This window comes from Emys orbicularis, chromosome 1 (assembly GCF_028017835.1).
Source record: "Emys orbicularis isolate rEmyOrb1 chromosome 1, rEmyOrb1.hap1, whole genome shotgun sequence".
NCBI classification, from domain to species: Eukaryota; Metazoa; Chordata; order Testudines; family Emydidae; genus Emys; species Emys orbicularis.
In genome coordinates, this window is record NC_088683.1 from 202,733,944 (window position 1) to 202,749,942 (window position 15,999).

At 44.5% G+C, this 15,999-nt stretch overlaps 1 protein-coding gene across 1 annotated transcript; it reads left to right on the plus strand.

Moving 5' to 3' along the window:
• Positions 1–15,247: 15,247 nt before the first annotated feature.
• Positions 15,248–15,622, plus strand: KCNE2 (potassium voltage-gated channel subfamily E regulatory subunit 2). The gene has a single exon (XM_065397550.1). It carries the CDS (start codon positions 15,248–15,250, stop codon positions 15,620–15,622), a length of 375 nt encoding a protein of 124 aa, XP_065253622.1.
• Positions 15,623–15,999: the final 377 nt, after the last annotated feature.

Sequence of the window (15,999 nt, forward strand, 5' to 3'; positions counted from 1 at the left end):
CTGCTTCCATTATTTACAAACATCTTTTAATTTCATTCCAACATACTTAAACAAGGCACTGGCTTCAGGCCACAGCGAATACAGCAGAGACACACTTTAATGACCTTTGAAACCCAGGTGAAAATGCATTTGAAGTTGATCTGAGAACGTTTGTCGGTGGGGAATGTATCTACGTTCTCTTCCGTGTCCCTGTTTTCTGCTGAGAGAGCTTTCTCTACAGTCATGATGCTGTGAATAAATCAGGCCCTAATCAAGCAATCGGCTCTCCACTGCAGGACCCGTGAGACCACTTGCCATACCATTGAAGGCATTAGAGTTCCCCAGGGGGCAGGGGCTTACCTGTGTGGATATAGCTGTGGGATTGGGGCCTTCATAGACATATTCATTTAGATCCAAATCCTCCAAGGTATTTAGGTGCCTAGCGTTGTTTTCAGTGGAAGTGAGGTGCCTAAATGTCTTGGAGGCTCTGGGCCCTCAACCTCACGCGTGTTGTGATGTCTGACTTGTGAGACAGCAGGGGCCTGCTCCTACAAGCTCTGCAATTCTTGTGTGGTTTCTTGTCAGCCTTAGCCCCAGCTGGCTTTAGTGTGGATTGGAGTCGTTCAGCACCTTGCAGGATAGAGTCCTAGATGCTGACAAGGCAAATTATTTGCCTCTTTGTCTGCGTGTTTAAACACACAGTCGAGGGAGAGCTTGGAACACCAAGGTCATTTGATTTTAAAAAAGAATGTACAGAAAAGTTTAACATTTGTGCAAGGGCCCCCCCGGGACTGAACATTTCCCAGCATGGTGATTAAACCTATAAAGCCTTTCATTAAATGAATGCGCTTTGACAAAAGCTACTAATGCAAAACCCCCAAATGATTTAAAGATTTTTTTTTTTTAATTTCGAAGCATAGTTTAGGGTAAAGCTCAGAAGTCAGAGCTACTCTTCTGCTAAAAGTTAAAAAAAAGAGCAAGACCCATGGAGAGAAAGATGTTGTGCTCTGTATACATGAAAACCACTGTTCTCAGCAGCTTTTGCTAGGAATGGTTGTGTGTTGTTGCTCTGACACAGCTGTTGTTGTTGCGTCTGGGACTGCCCTTCAGTGATTCCAATCGCTCCTGGAAGATAGAAGCTAGTCGGGGTTTCTACATCGCCAGCGAGGCATGTGACATATGGTGTGCCTAGAAGGATCTGTTCTATCTCCCCTGTTGTTCAACTCGGCAAGATCATTTTGAACCACAGGGTGGGTTATCATTGTGCTGAGGATGCATCTCTAGGTGTGTTTTGATCTGTGAACTCAGCAACCTCAGCGGGTGCCAGGGAGAATGTTTCGACAATGTTTCCAGTAGGGGTATCTCAGTCTCAGTCCTGAGGAGACAGAAGAATTGCAGGTGGTCAAGAGGAGGCTGTGACACATTCTCAGGGCATCCAGAACTGTAGGTCACCTTGCTACCCTTCTGCCTTAGCAGTAGAGGGCTTTGTTGGTGCTAAATTGTGTGACCCGCCACCCTTAGCCAGCCAAGCAAACTCCTTAGAACTCCACCAGTCCTAACTTTGCCTTGGTTAACCCTTGGTGTACTTCAGTTCCCAAACTCTCCAGAAGCCTCGCCCTGCAGCATCCAGCCCCTGTCATGGGACGCTCACAGAAATTACCAAGTTTGCTGTCTCCAAAGAGACAGAACACATCCCAGCCTGTTGGCTCAGCTGGGGATGCCCACCTCCCTCTCACATAACAGCACGGTGATGAATTTCTCATAAAAACAAAAATGAGTTTATTACTAAAGAACAGAGATGGAAGTGACACTAAGCAGAGATAATAGCAACAGAAAATGGTTACAAACAAAACAAAAGTATAATCACGCTGCCTAGTGACTAAAACTATGCTCTACAGGCTACAATCCTTGACTAAGATAAGCAACCTTTCAGTGTCACTCACCCAACATGGCTGGGGATCCACACTCCACCACAGAACGCAAAGAGTGCTGACCTCTTTGTCCCCTCAGCGATGGATAAGGCTACGTTTATGTCACGGAGGTCATGGAAGTCACGGAAGGTAGTGTCCTTTGTGTTGGTTACACAATACTTGATTCACAACAGACACCAAGGCAGACCGGTAACATTCCTTTGTCTGGGGAAGTCTTGTTTATCCGCCCTGCTTGATTACATGGTTGTAAACACTTTTTTAGTCTACACATACAACTTTTTAATTAACGGCCATACAGACATCATGCAACGCCACTGATGACCTGCGTGACGTAAGTTTTCATTTGATAGTTTACGGGACTTCTTTATAGATAAATATCATGAGAGTAATGTGTTAGGTGTAGTGAGTTTGTCAGGCCTGATGGGAGTTGCTGTTACATGGCAATGAATCCTTTGCCAGTGGGCATTGAGGGTCTCGTAGGATCACAGAGGTGACTCTATTTGTCTTTGTGTCCCTGCTCATCAAAGCGTTGTAGTCAGTGAGGTTAACTCCAGTCTCTCGAGGTTACTTGAAGGCATGTGCTGGACCAAGTAAAATGGGTTGTGTTTGCTTTTTCATGTGAACACTTTGTGCAGGCTACACCCTTATTTATCCCAGATAGCTGGCACAACAACAAAACATACCGCCATGGCAACAGTGCTCAGTTACTGTAATTACATCCGTGCCATCCTGTGCAGCATGTGTTGAAAAGAACAGCACATTCATTCACTGGACAGAGCATGATTGCATCCCAGCCACCTTGCATTCTCTACGTCGGCTGCAACAGACTGAGTTCAGTGTTGCCCCTGCTGGTTTTTAAACACTTTAGTGATGTAGGATCTGTTTATATTCTAGATCGTCCCCTTCAGACTGGTTCTGATGGGTATTTGCACTCTCACCCCAGCTACATTTAGGGATTCTCCACACACCATGGCTTAGGCTGGCAGATGATTGAGCTGCTAGTGTGTGTGTATGTGCATGTGTAGAACTCACCTGCCCCTCTCAGTCCATCCCGCCACACTTCTAAGCAATCACTGAAATTGTCTCTGTGTCCCAGGTGTTTTAGTATGATCACTGATGGCCCTGCTAGGTAGAACCTTTCCCATTTCCTCTCTTCCTGGCAGTCCTCCCTCCATTTGTTTATGCAACTTTTATTGTTTTAGAACAGGGAGTAAATATTATACAGAATCCTGAGCACCTCACGGGCGGGGCACTTTATACATACAACTATTAATATATTTAGAGACAGGCCTCCCCCAGCACTCCAAATCCAAACACTCCTGACCTTTGGGGGCATTCAAAGCCCAGACACAAACCTTGATCAAAAGGACCTCTCTCTAAAGTGGGCTGTATTAGAAAGCCTGATCCAAATTGTATGGCTCAGACCATCTCTAATAATGTTGTTATTCAGTTCCATGTTATCTATCTATCTAATCACAGAAGAAAGAGTGACCAGCTAGCTCAGGATTTGGCAATGTTGCATAGTGACTTTCCTCTCAACCACAAGTTGTTGGTCTTGGATGCAGGAATCGCGGGCAGGGCTGGATGGAGGCAGAGACACCACACGTCCTTCTGTAGGCCCCCCACCACTTGGAGTCATGTGATTTCATCTGTATCTCAGCTTTGAATTTTTTTTTTTAGTAGGTTTCTTGTTCTCATGGTTGTGAAGAAGATGTTGAAAATGTGACCTAAGTGTAACTGATATAGTGACAAGTATCAGAGGGGTAGCCATGTTAGTCTGGATCTGTAAAAAGCGACAAAGAGTCCTGTGGCACCGTATAGACTAACAGACGTATTGGAGCATAAGCTTTCGTGGGTGAATACCCACTTGCGTCTGACGAAGTGGGTATTCACCCATGAAAGCTTATGCTCCAATACGTCTGTTAGTCTATAAGGTGCCACAGGACTCTTTGTTGCTTGATATAGTGACATCTGCCTGAGTCTGCCAACAGCCTGAACCAATAGCTCTGAGATGGGCGAACTTCTCCGTGTTTCTCACTGGGGTGGGAACTCCAAGACCCAGCACGCTGGGATGGCTCCACAACAGCCGCCCCAGCAGATACACCTTGGCTGCAGGGTAAATAGAGGGACCCGCTTGCTGCCATCCCTGCCCAACCACTGGGGAGAAGGGACCCCCATTTCTGTCCCTGCTGCACCCAAGGGAAGGAGAGTCCCTTGCTGACATCCTTGGGTGGAAGAAGAGGGATCATGCTGCTGTTCTTGCCTCTCTTAAAAGGAGAAGGGGGGGTTCCCTTGCCACTGCTACTCCAGTTGGGTACCTGTGCAACAGGTGTAGAGCCACAGGGGCCCCTCTATCATGGTGTCCCTATGGCCCTGGATTGCCCTAATTCAGCCCTGGTCCCAGGGTGAAAGGCTACAGCCCTTCATTAGATGTCCATGGTTGTCCCTGTGGCCCACAGAAGAGAGAATCCTGTTGCTATCTACCTACTACTTGTGAGCTCTAAGGCAATTCACACAGGAAGCAGGAAAATGGAAGCAGTAGCAGTAAAGGCTGCTAGGAGCCCACCAGCACTAGGATGTGTGCATGTGTGACGTTATTGACATAAATTGGGACCATATAGATCATTGTTGCAACCAAGGTCCTGTAGTGGCACCCAAATCTTGTATAAAGGGGGTCAAATGGGGTGTCTTAGACAAGGTCAGGGTTTACTGGTTATGATTATGCTGTCTATATGTGTGTATCAGTCTTGTAGTTGAAGTTATGAATCTTGGCACTATACTGTCTGTCTGGCAAACTTATGCTATGCTTCTGGGTGACATCCCAGACAAGCTGGGATTAGCTCTGCCTAGCCTCCTTGATGGCCCATTAAGGACCATCAGCTATACAATGGACCCATGGAGAGAAGGCAGATACGCCTTGTAACTCAGCAAAGTATGCAGGAACTGGCCCATATGACTCCAGACTCCATGTTGCTGTAATTTTCCACAGTAAGAACAAAGAGGTGTTCTTACACCTGGAAAAGACTATAAAAGGCTGATGCCTCATCTCCATTTGGTCTTCAATCCTGCTTCATACCTCTGGAGGAACTTTGCTACAAGCTGAAGCTTTGAACAAAGGACTGAGGACCCATCCCAGTGGGGGTGTATTCCAGAGACTTGATTTGAACCTGCAGTTTATTCCATCGCTGCTGCAAGCCTGAACCAAAAACTTTGCCATTACTGTATGTAATTGATTCCATTTAACCAATTTTAACTCTCATCTCTATCTTTTTCCTTTTATGAATAAACCTTTAGATTTTAGATTCTAAGGGATTGGCAACAGCGTGATTTGTGGGTAAGATCTGATTTGTATATTGACCTGGGTCTGGGGCTTGGTCCTTTGGGATCAGGAGAACCTTTTTCTTTTACTGGGGTATTGGTTTTCATAACCATTTGTCCCCATAACGAGTGGCACTGGTGGTAATACTGGGAAACTGGAGTGCCTAAGGAGATTGCTTGTGAGACTTGCGGTTAGCCAATGGGGTGAGACCGAAGTCCTCCTAGTCTGGCTGGTTTGGTTTGCCTTAGAGGTGGAAAAACCCCCAGCCTTGGGCTGTAACTGCCCTATTTGAGCAATTTGTCCTGAGTTGGCACTCTCAGTTGGGTTCCGCCAGAACCGCATCGTCACAGTGGCGTAGTCGTGCTTGGATCCACAGAACCAGGTCAATTAAGCTTTGGGTCAGAACCCCACGCTATCCAAATTTGAATTTCGGGATTGAGAGTTTTGTGGGTTAAAGAGCTGCTGCAATGGCTGAGCAAAGAGAATATGAGGGACTTGGCAAAAAAGCCCTGGAAAATTTGTGCTCAGAAAAGAGGATAAGCTTTAGAAAGAAAGCTTCAAATCAAGAACTGAGAAATCTGTTAATAGCCAGTGATCAGGGGGCGAGAGCACAGCCCTTACCTGAGGCTACAGAAGATGCAGAAAAAATTAGAGTGCAAAAGGCAACAAGTAAACTGCAACTTGAGCATGAACAGAAGCTAGCAGATCTTCGATTGCTGGAGAAGCAAAAAATAGCAGAATTAGAAAGAAAGAGAGAGAAAGAGGCTGCTGAGAGAGAGAAAGAGGCTGCTGAGAGAGAAGAGAGAGCTCGTAAGGGGCGTCTAGAGCTGCTCGCTGCTGAACAGGAGACGGCCAGACTTCAGCTCCAAGTAATGGAAGAGCGGAGAAAGTCATCCCCACCTGGTACTCCACTTCCCCACCGCCATGAGAAAAACTGGGAAAGGATGTGTCCCATTTACAATGATACTGAGGATATAGAGGAGTTTTTGTCTACCTTTGAACGCCTCTGCAGTCTCTACCAGATCCCCGAGGGTCAGCGAATGCCTATCCTGCTGACCAGACTGACTGGAAAAGCCAGGGAGGTATTTAATGAATTGGGGGAAGAAGAAGCCTTGGATTATGAGCGGTTTAAGGATTCTGTGTTAAGGCGGTTCAGGGTTACTCCTGAATCCTACAGAGTTAAGTTTAGAAAGTTTAAGATGTCTAATGATTGTACTTTTGTAGAATGTGCTCATAAGCTAATGGGTTTTGTTAAAAAGTGGGTTATGGGAGCCAAGGCACATGGGAATTTTGAAAAACTGCTGGATTTAATAACTTTGGAACAGTTCTTAGACATTGTGCCTGACAATGTGAGAGCAGCTGTGTGTGATAGGGACCCCGAGTCGGTCCTACGGGCAGCAGAGATTGCAGATGCCCACACCCAAAACAGGGCTCGGGAAGGGTGTAAAACCCCGGGAAAAACTAATCCCCATTCTCCCCAGTTCAAAAGGAGGGAAGGATTTAAAAGCAAACCTGACTCTTCTAAAGGAGTTCAAGGGGGCCCGGAGGGTAGGAACTCACATCCCAGGACGGAACAGGTTACATGCTATCACTGTGGTATGCTGGGCCACATGAGACCAGACTGCCCAACACTGAAGGGCAGCCCAAAACCAGCAACCCCAAATGCCACGGCAAATGCTAACCCTGTTGTTGTAGACTCACAGGCAAGCTACACAGAGCCCAGCTCTATTGCCCTGTATGCAAATGCTGTTTCTGTAGTCTCTGAAGAATTTGACCTTAAAACTCACATTAAAGCTAAATATGGGGGAAATAATGCAGAGTTTATTAGCAGTGCAGAAGTGAATGGAGTAAGGTGTATGGCATGGAGGGACACCGCAGCAGATATTACTCTGGTTAAAGCAAGTCTTGTCAGGAAGGAAGATTATTTTCCAGGTGAAGATGTAACTGTTGTAGCCTTTTCTGAGTATTTTGTCAGGGTGCCTTTGGCTAAAATCCACCTGAAATGGGAGGGATTTGAGGGCACCATGGTTGTGGGAGTAAAAGACACAATCCCTAAGGATATTATGATTGGAAATGATATTAAAGCTATGGTCAGTCAAGTTAATGCAAACCAGGCACAGGAGAGGATTGATCCTAAGGTTGTGTCTATAGAGGGTTTCTCCAAAAGTTGGTCTTTGGGAAGTAGCTGTTTGGCTGTGAATGAAGTTTCTGAATGTCTATCTAATATCTCAGAAGTAAATCTGGAATTAGATCAAGCGAAGGGAGAGGAGAACAAGGAGGTTTTGGAGGAGCCTAGGCAGTCTTGCGAGCTGATGGCTTTATCTAGTCAGCAGTTTGGGAAGGCAAGGAGAGTGGAAGATAAGTGTCCCTATCCCTTACCTGTGTCCTGTGTGAAGAATAGGGATAATGAAGGGAATGTGCCTGTGTCTGTCAGGGGTATTGACTTGCCTATGGAGGAAGCTACCCCAGTCTCCAAGCAGTTGTCTGGGAACAGCCCTGTGGGCTGGGACGAGGAAAATGAAATCCCAAACTGTGTATCTAGTAAAGGAAAATGTGTCTCCAGCTCTTCTTTGTCTGTGGAGCAGACAGAAGGTGCCTTTCAGCCTGTGATGGTTGAGAGTAATTCAGTTGTCTCAGAGATGGTTCTGGATTCAACTAAAGCCCAGGAAGGGAGTGGTCCTAAGTCTGTGTCTGCTGGGGAGAATGGCACTGTAACTAGGTTGCATCCAGTTAGTGTCTTAGCAAAATCCCAGAGACCAGACAATTCTGGTGCTTGTATTTTGCCTGTTGCTCATGTGTGGTTGGAGAAGGGTGTAACAGCTCTGTCTAATCAGGGTGATACCCTAGCCAGGGCACAAGGAGAGCAGAAAGGTAATTTGGTTGTGGTACCTACGGACAGTTTAACAACTTGTAGCAAAAAGGACAAAATTCCTACGCTTGCGTGTGGCAAAGGAAAGAAGGATGCTTCTGACCTTTCATCTAGTGAGTCTAGGGGTTTGCCTGAAAGGGGATTGTGTAGAAATTGGCCTGGTGGGCCAAAGGTGATCCTGGATGTGAGTAAGACCCAGACAGAGTCTGTTGTTGCTCAGGGAAGTGTTCCTTTAGAGCAAGCCCTAGGTGAAGAGGGTAAGGGCAGAATTTCTGTGAGGGGTGAATTGCTGCTTAGAAAAGCTCCTGGGGAAAGGAATCCTCATGGTAATCTGTGCAAGCAGTTCCCTGCAACTGAAGGGTGTGAGAGTGATTTAATCAAGGAAGTTTCAGTTCCTAGCAGCTGGAAGTTGTCTGTTGTGAATGGATCCACTGACTGTCCTTTTGAAAGATCCAGTGTGGGTAGCTTTGAGAAGGTCTCAGAGGAAGTAAAAGTTGTTAAGGAATTGAGGCAGCCCTATGACCAAGTGGCTGTGTGGGGCCAACTTGTTGGAAAGACAATGGTGTTGGAACAGGAATGTCTCCATTCTGATTCTTTCAATAAGCAGTTTGTGCTTCAGGGTCTGAGAACAGATTTGGTTACTAATGTGACAGAGCAGAGCAGTTTTATGGCTAAAGGCTTGAGGATGCAGGGGAGAGCAAGCAAACTCTCCCCGTCAGACTCTTTGGGTTTGTGTGGTATCTCTTTAAGACAGAGTCCAGCCTTGGAAATGATAGCAGTTAAGGATATGAAAACTGGTGGACTGGCTCCTGTCTGTGGTAATGCAAATTACTTGCCTGGCTGGGAGAGGAAGGACTTGCTAATAGCTGTTAGCACAGAGAGCCCACCCCATCAGCCAGGGAATTCTGTTAAGCAAGAGAAATCAGGGTTTGATCCTGCAGGACAAGGAGGAAAGAGAAAACTGAATTTGGCAAAGGGAAGCCACAGGCTAACCCTAGAATGCCCAAACTCCAGTGGTATTGAGCCAAAGATGGGGCATGACAAACATGATTGTAAATGGACATTCGCAATGAATTTGTTGTTATTGCTGATGGCAATTTTTGTAACACATGTGTTGCTATTACCACAAACTGTAAAAGTGTACAATGCGCATAATCTTTTGGAGAATCCCTTGGACATGTTAAAAGGAATACCTGAGAACACAATTTATGTTAAAAGGCCTTGTTATGCTGATGTTTCACAGTTAATGCCTGTAAACAATATTGGAACTTTTCACAGGGGAAAAAACATTCCAGACCTAATGTGCTGTATAAAAAGGGAAACCGAGGCACACTACCATATTGCTTTCAGGGATAAATGCCAAGATTCCTGTACTATGAAGAATATTAATATCTGCATTTATTTGATGTTAATTGGGTTCCAAACATTTGCCCGAGCATGTATGAATAAAGTAGCTGTTTTCTTTAGCTCTTGGCAAGATCGCATGAGACATACAGGAACCATACTGCAAGAGCAGATCCAATCCACTATTGTTCCAACTAAGTTTTACCTTGAGTTTGTAAAGAGGTTCAGTCATGTTGTTGAACATGACTTTGATAAACCATTTCTGTTATACACTGGTACGGCTTCTATCCCAATACTAGCTGTAGTGAGACAGAACCCAGGATGGGGAGCTCTTGGGATGCAGTCAGTGATGTTTGTGTCATCCCTTCCTGCATCCATTTTGCGTCGGGGGTGTGACGTTATTGACATAAATTGGGACCATATAGATCATTGTTGCAACCAAGGTCCTGTAGTGGCACCCAAATCTTGTATAAAGGGGGTCAAATGGGGTGTCTTAGACAAGGTCAGGGTTTACTGGTTATGATTATGCTGTCTATATGTGTGTATCAGTCTTGTAGTTGAAGTTATGAATCTTGGCACTATACTGTCTGTCTGGCAAACTTATGCTATGCTTCTGGGTGACATCCCAGACAAGCTGGGATTAGCTCTGCCTAGCCTCCTTGATGGCCCATTAAGGACCATCAGCTATACAATGGACCCATGGAGAGAAGGCAGATACGCCTTGTAACTCAGCAAAGTATGCAGGAACTGGCCCATATGACTCCAGACTCCATGTTGCTGTAATTTTCCACAGTAAGAACAAAGAGGTGTTCTTACACCTGGAAAAGACTATAAAAGGCTGATGCCTCATCTCCATTTGGTCTTCAATCCTGCTTCATACCTCTGGAGGAACTTTGCTACAAGCTGAAGCTTTGAACAAAGGACTGAGGACCCATCCCAGTGGGGGTGTATTCCAGAGACTTGATTTGAACCTGCAGTTTATTCCATCGCTGCTGCAAGCCTGAACCAAAAACTTTGCCATTACTGTATGTAATTGATTCCATTTAACCAATTTTAACTCTCATCTCTATCTTTTTCCTTTTATGAATAAACCTTTAGATTTTAGATTCTAAGGGATTGGCAACAGCGTGATTTGTGGGTAAGATCTGATTTGTATATTGACCTGGGTCTGGGGCTTGGTCCTTTGGGATCAGGAGAACCTTTTTCTTTTACTGGGGTATTGGTTTTCATAACCATTTGTCCCCATAACGAGTGGCACTGGTGGTAATACTGGGAAACTGGAGTGCCTAAGGAGATTGCTTGTGAGACTTGCGGTTAGCCAATGGGGTGAGACCGAAGTCCTCCTAGTCTGGCTGGTTTGGTTTGCCTTAGAGGTGGAAAAACCCCCAGCCTTGGGCTGTAACTGCCCTATTTGAGCAATTTGTCCTGAGTTGGCACTCTCAGTTGGGTTCCGCCAGAACCGCATCGTCACAGCATGCAAGGAGAGTCATCCAGCAGAAGCAATGGCAATAGCCATGCCAATGTCGGCAGCCTGGCACTAACTTCAGTGGAGCTTCGCCGAGGCAAATGATTTTTTTAATACAACAGCATTCATTTGCGTGCTCTGAGCAGGCTGATCATATGGTACCAGACTGCTTGTGCTTTCGTCTAGCTCCTCACAGGTTGATGTGTTGGAAAACCTATTTTCTCTGGGAATCGCTTAGGGGCAAAACTACATGTAAAATGGCAATGCTCTTTTGGGGAGGAACTGTCTTTTACTAGGTGTTTGCACAACGCCTAGTCCAATGTTCTGAGTTGGGGCCTCTGGGTGCTACTCTGCAATATATGCATCATCATCCTGGCCAAAGACCATTACAAACCTTCACAACAAAGAGGTCTCCGCCCCATTAGAGTAAATCACTGCTATGTCTAAGGTGTGACGTAAGTGCTTTTCTAGGTTTCCGCATGGTACTTGTACAGAAGAAAAGTTAATGTGTAATTCACTTTTTTTAAAATGTATTTCATCCTCTCGCCTCTACCAATGGTCTCCCGCCAGGTCAGGGTCGAGACATGTTAAAGAGACCAGCATGGAGAGGCTTGCCCAGCTTCTGCCTGTGCTGTACCTGTTCCATGTGAAAAATGAGGACTTCGCCGTTAAGCGCTGTCATAAAGCTGTTAATGAGCCTTCCTTTGGACTATAGATCATTGCAAAGAGGAAGTGTAAGGAGGGGTAGAGGACTTCTGGTGGAGCTATCTGGTAGACACTCTGAGTAGGAAGCTGATGAGAGGTGAAGGTGTCTGCACTTGAAAACAGAAAAAATACAAAATTAAGTTAAAATGAGGGTAGCTGTAGGCCGTGGTCAGATAGGCGCTGCCGTGGGCTCAGCATGCCAGAAGGGTGCTGTGGCTCTGGGAGGAGATCCACTGCAAGAAGACTGGATCTGGCCAGAAGAGCTTCATGCTTGAGGAGCCCATCTCCTGCAACGTGAGCTCCAAAAAGAGGCTGAATGGCCAATAAAGGGAAGGTCAACCATCTGAAGCATCTAGGGGAAAGGCAAAGGAAGTGGCAAGGTTGGGACAGAGGAGCTGGGAAGCTACCCAAGGAAGGAATCACAGAATTGTAGAACTGGAAGGAATCTTGAGAGGTCTTCTAGTCCAGTCCCCTGCATTCAAGGTAGGACGAAATATTATCTAAACCAGGGATCAGCAACCTTTCAGAAGTAGTGTGCCGAGTCTTCATTTATTCACTTTAATTTAAGGTTTCACGTGCCAGTAATACATTTTAGCGTTTTTAGAAGGTCTCTTTCTCTAAGTCTATAATATATAACTAAACTATTGTTGTATGAAAAGTAAATAAGGTTTTAAAAATGTTTAAGAAGCTTCATTTAAAATTAAATTAAATGCAGAGCCCCCTGGACCGGTGGCCAGGACCCGGGCAGTGTGAGTGCCACTGAAAATCAGCTCGCGTGCCGCCTTCGGCACGCGTGCCATAGGGTTTCCTACCCCTGATCTAAACCATCCCTGACAGGTGTTTGTCTAACCTGCTCTTAAAAATATTCGATGATGGAGATTCCACAACCTCCCTAGGCAATTTATTCCAGTGCTTAACTACCCTGACAGTTAGGAAGTTTTCCTAATGTCCGACCTAAACCGCCCTTGCTGCAATTTAAGCCCATTGCTTCTTGTCCTATTATCAAAGGTTAATGAGAACAATTTTTCTCCCTCCTCCTTGTAACAATCTTTTATGTGCTTGAAAACTGTTATCAGGTTCCTCCTCAGTCTTCTCTTCTCCAGACTAAACAAACCCAGTTTTTTCAATCTTCCCCCATAGGTCATGTTTTCTAGACCTTTAATCATTTTTGTTGCTGTTCTCTGGACTTTCTCCAATTTGTCCACATCTTTCCTGAAATGTGGCACCCAGAACTGGACATAATACTCCAGTTGAGGTCTTATCAGCATGGAGTAGAGTGGAAGAATTATTTCTCATGTCTTGCTTATGACAGTCCTGCTAATACATCCCAAAATGATGTTTGAGAAGAGTAAGAGCTGGAAGGATTGTGTGTGGGGGGGGGGGGGGGGGGGAGGGGGGGAGGTACTCATGGTTGTGACTTGAGGAGAGAAGGAAGGAAAATAGAAAATTCTACTCTTTGGGTGACAATACACCAGCTGTGCAGAAAAGTTCTTTTACTGTGTCTATGCAGTATTCAGCAAATCACACTGAAGTTATTCAAGAGGTCTTTTTTCATTTTTTAAAAAGCACATCTTGACCCTTAGCCTATAATGTGGAATAATCAATACAGAACAAGTTATGTCAATGTATAATCTTAAAAACCTTCATGGTGTTCTTTTAAACTTTATGGTATTACAGTAATTACAAACACAAAGGGTGTGGTACACTGTTAGCCACTAAGATTACATTAGTTTTCAGCCAATATTTAACTTTCCAGTAAGATTAGATTTAACGTTTCATTTAATATAAACATAGAACCTAGAGTACAATGTAGTTATTTCGCTGGCCAGTATATAGCTTAGTCTAAGCTGGCAGTTTCTTGAAGCTTAAGATTCTTCTCTTCCCTTCAAGATTATTGTAACATTAGCAAGTGAAATTTTAAAATCTCAATTGTTGCTGTGAATTTAATTACACGAAGACACAGAAGAGGTAAGTTTCTGTTAATAATTCTTCATTTCCAATAGAAAAAGCACAATACCTTTTCTTTTTAATCTTTTCCACAGAAAAGCATAAATAATGAACAAAATGGAATGTGCATGACAATTTTTAATTTTACTTATTTTCACAGAAAATTTATTAGGTCATCTTAATCTTACACAGTTGTGTGAATATATGTGTACACACACACACACACACACACACATACACACACACACACATTCAAGGAGAAGATATGTGATAGTAGGAGGCCATTTAATTGAGCAGATGAAGGCATAACAAGATCCAGTGACTGGACGATGAAGTTAGAAGAATTCAAATTGGAAATAGAATGAAAATGCTGATCAGAGAGGATAATTCCTCACTGCAGCAGCTTACCTAGGGACGTGGTAAATTCAGCATCACTTTAAGTCTTTACATTGAGATTGGATTGGATCCTCTAGCTCCAAACACAACTCATTGGGCTTGCTAGTTTTTATGCATGCAGTAGCAAAGAATTATATCCACTGAAGGAATTACTGGTTGAAATGCAAAGGCCTGTGCTATGCAGGAGGTCAGACTAGATGATCATTATTAGGCCCTTCGTGTCTTAAATATCGGTGAAGTTGTGATCCAGTCACAGCTTTTTATTTTATTTTAAACAAGCAAAAAAAAAAAAAAAAAAACCACCCTGGGAAATAAACGTTGTTTGAGCTTTTAGACAAAGAAAATCTAAAGTTACAGTTCCCACCGCAATCATGATACACCACACTGCGCAGAGAGACACGGCATACTGTGCAGTAGCACCAAACATTACATATACAATTGTGGGCAAATCCTACCCCTGGCTAGAGGGGGACCCCTGGCCGTGGAACTGGTGTGGTTCCAGCATGTAACAAGGGCAAAATTTGGAGGGGGCTGTGTAGAAGGATGTATTTCCAATGAGGTGTTCCAGGAGCAAGAATGGGACAGCTGGGGGCAGATATTCTGGGTTGGGACCGGAGAATCTGCTACTTCACGCTCTTCCCATTCTCCCCACAGCCCACCTGGGGGTGCAAAGGCCACAGAGGGCACTGCGGGCACTGTGCGTCAGTAGTCTCTGTGTGATAGCTCTGCAACAACACCTGCCTGAAGAGCAGGATTCCGTCCTCCTGTCCCTCACTCTGCCTGGCACTCGGCTAGCACTTTGGAGGGTGTGGGGGGGTGCATATTTGGCTATTATGCTCTTACAAATGCATTTGTGTGTGTTGCGTATGGGCATGCCAGATTTCATTTTTGTAGATGAAACAAGAAATGGATGGCTGAATTCTGTGCCAATATACCTTGTGCAGCCCCATTGATTTGAATGGCACTGTCCTGGCTGCTAGTCAATGCAGAATTTGACCATTCCTACTGAGCCAAATCCTAAGGGTCTTACTCAGCTTTTACTGAGTCCTAACTTAGACAAAACTCTTCATTTGGCCTGAGTATAGATTGAAACAGAACTGAACTAAGAACTAAGTAAAGACCCACTTGATCCCCTAAACACATGGTAAAATGCAGACTCTTGGGACCAGATCCTCAGCTGGTCTAAACTGGCACTAAATTTTTCGCTAGCTGAGGGAATTGACCCTGCAGTTGTTATAGTACAGAATTAAAAATATCTATATATTTGTTTTCAATGGCAGTGCACTGGAAATATGGTCGATTTACAAAACTTCACCCAGACATTGGAAGATGTTTTCAAAAACACATTTCTTAACTACATGAATAACTGGCGCCGGAACACGACAGCGGAACAAGATGCACTGCAAGCAACAGTTGATGCGGAAAACTTTGATTACGTTATCTTGTACCTCATTGTAATGATTGGAATGTTCTCCTTCATTATTGTGGCTATCCTAGTGAGCACGGTGAAATCAAAGAGGAAAGAGCACTCTAATGACCCATATCACCAGTACATTGTTGATGATTGGGGTGAAAAATATAAGGGCCAGATTCTAAATCAAAACGACTTGAAGTGTACGATCCATGAAAACATCAGTGCAAGGGACAAAACCCCTGGATCGCCTTGATTTCTTGGAGATAGCACCAGTGAACACACCATAAAGCCATGTATGTAATGTAATGTTTTCACTAGGATTCTGAATTGCCATCACATTGTCTGATAAATAGCCAGAGGTGTCTAGGTATAGATCGTTCCAGAGAAATTAAATCTACTGCTTCACTGTGAGATTTTTGGGTGAGGCTACTTAGTCGGCCATCCGAGAAAGAGAAGTATTCATACTTTATTTTGATTTTCTATTCTGCTTGACACTAGAGAGGCATGAAAACACCTAACAAAAATTGCCCCCAAACTATGGGCAGATTTAAAATCTGGATGTGAATCTGACTCTGAATATCCCAAATCGAAATAACGGACAAAACCAAATCCCTAGATCTGAAGACATGT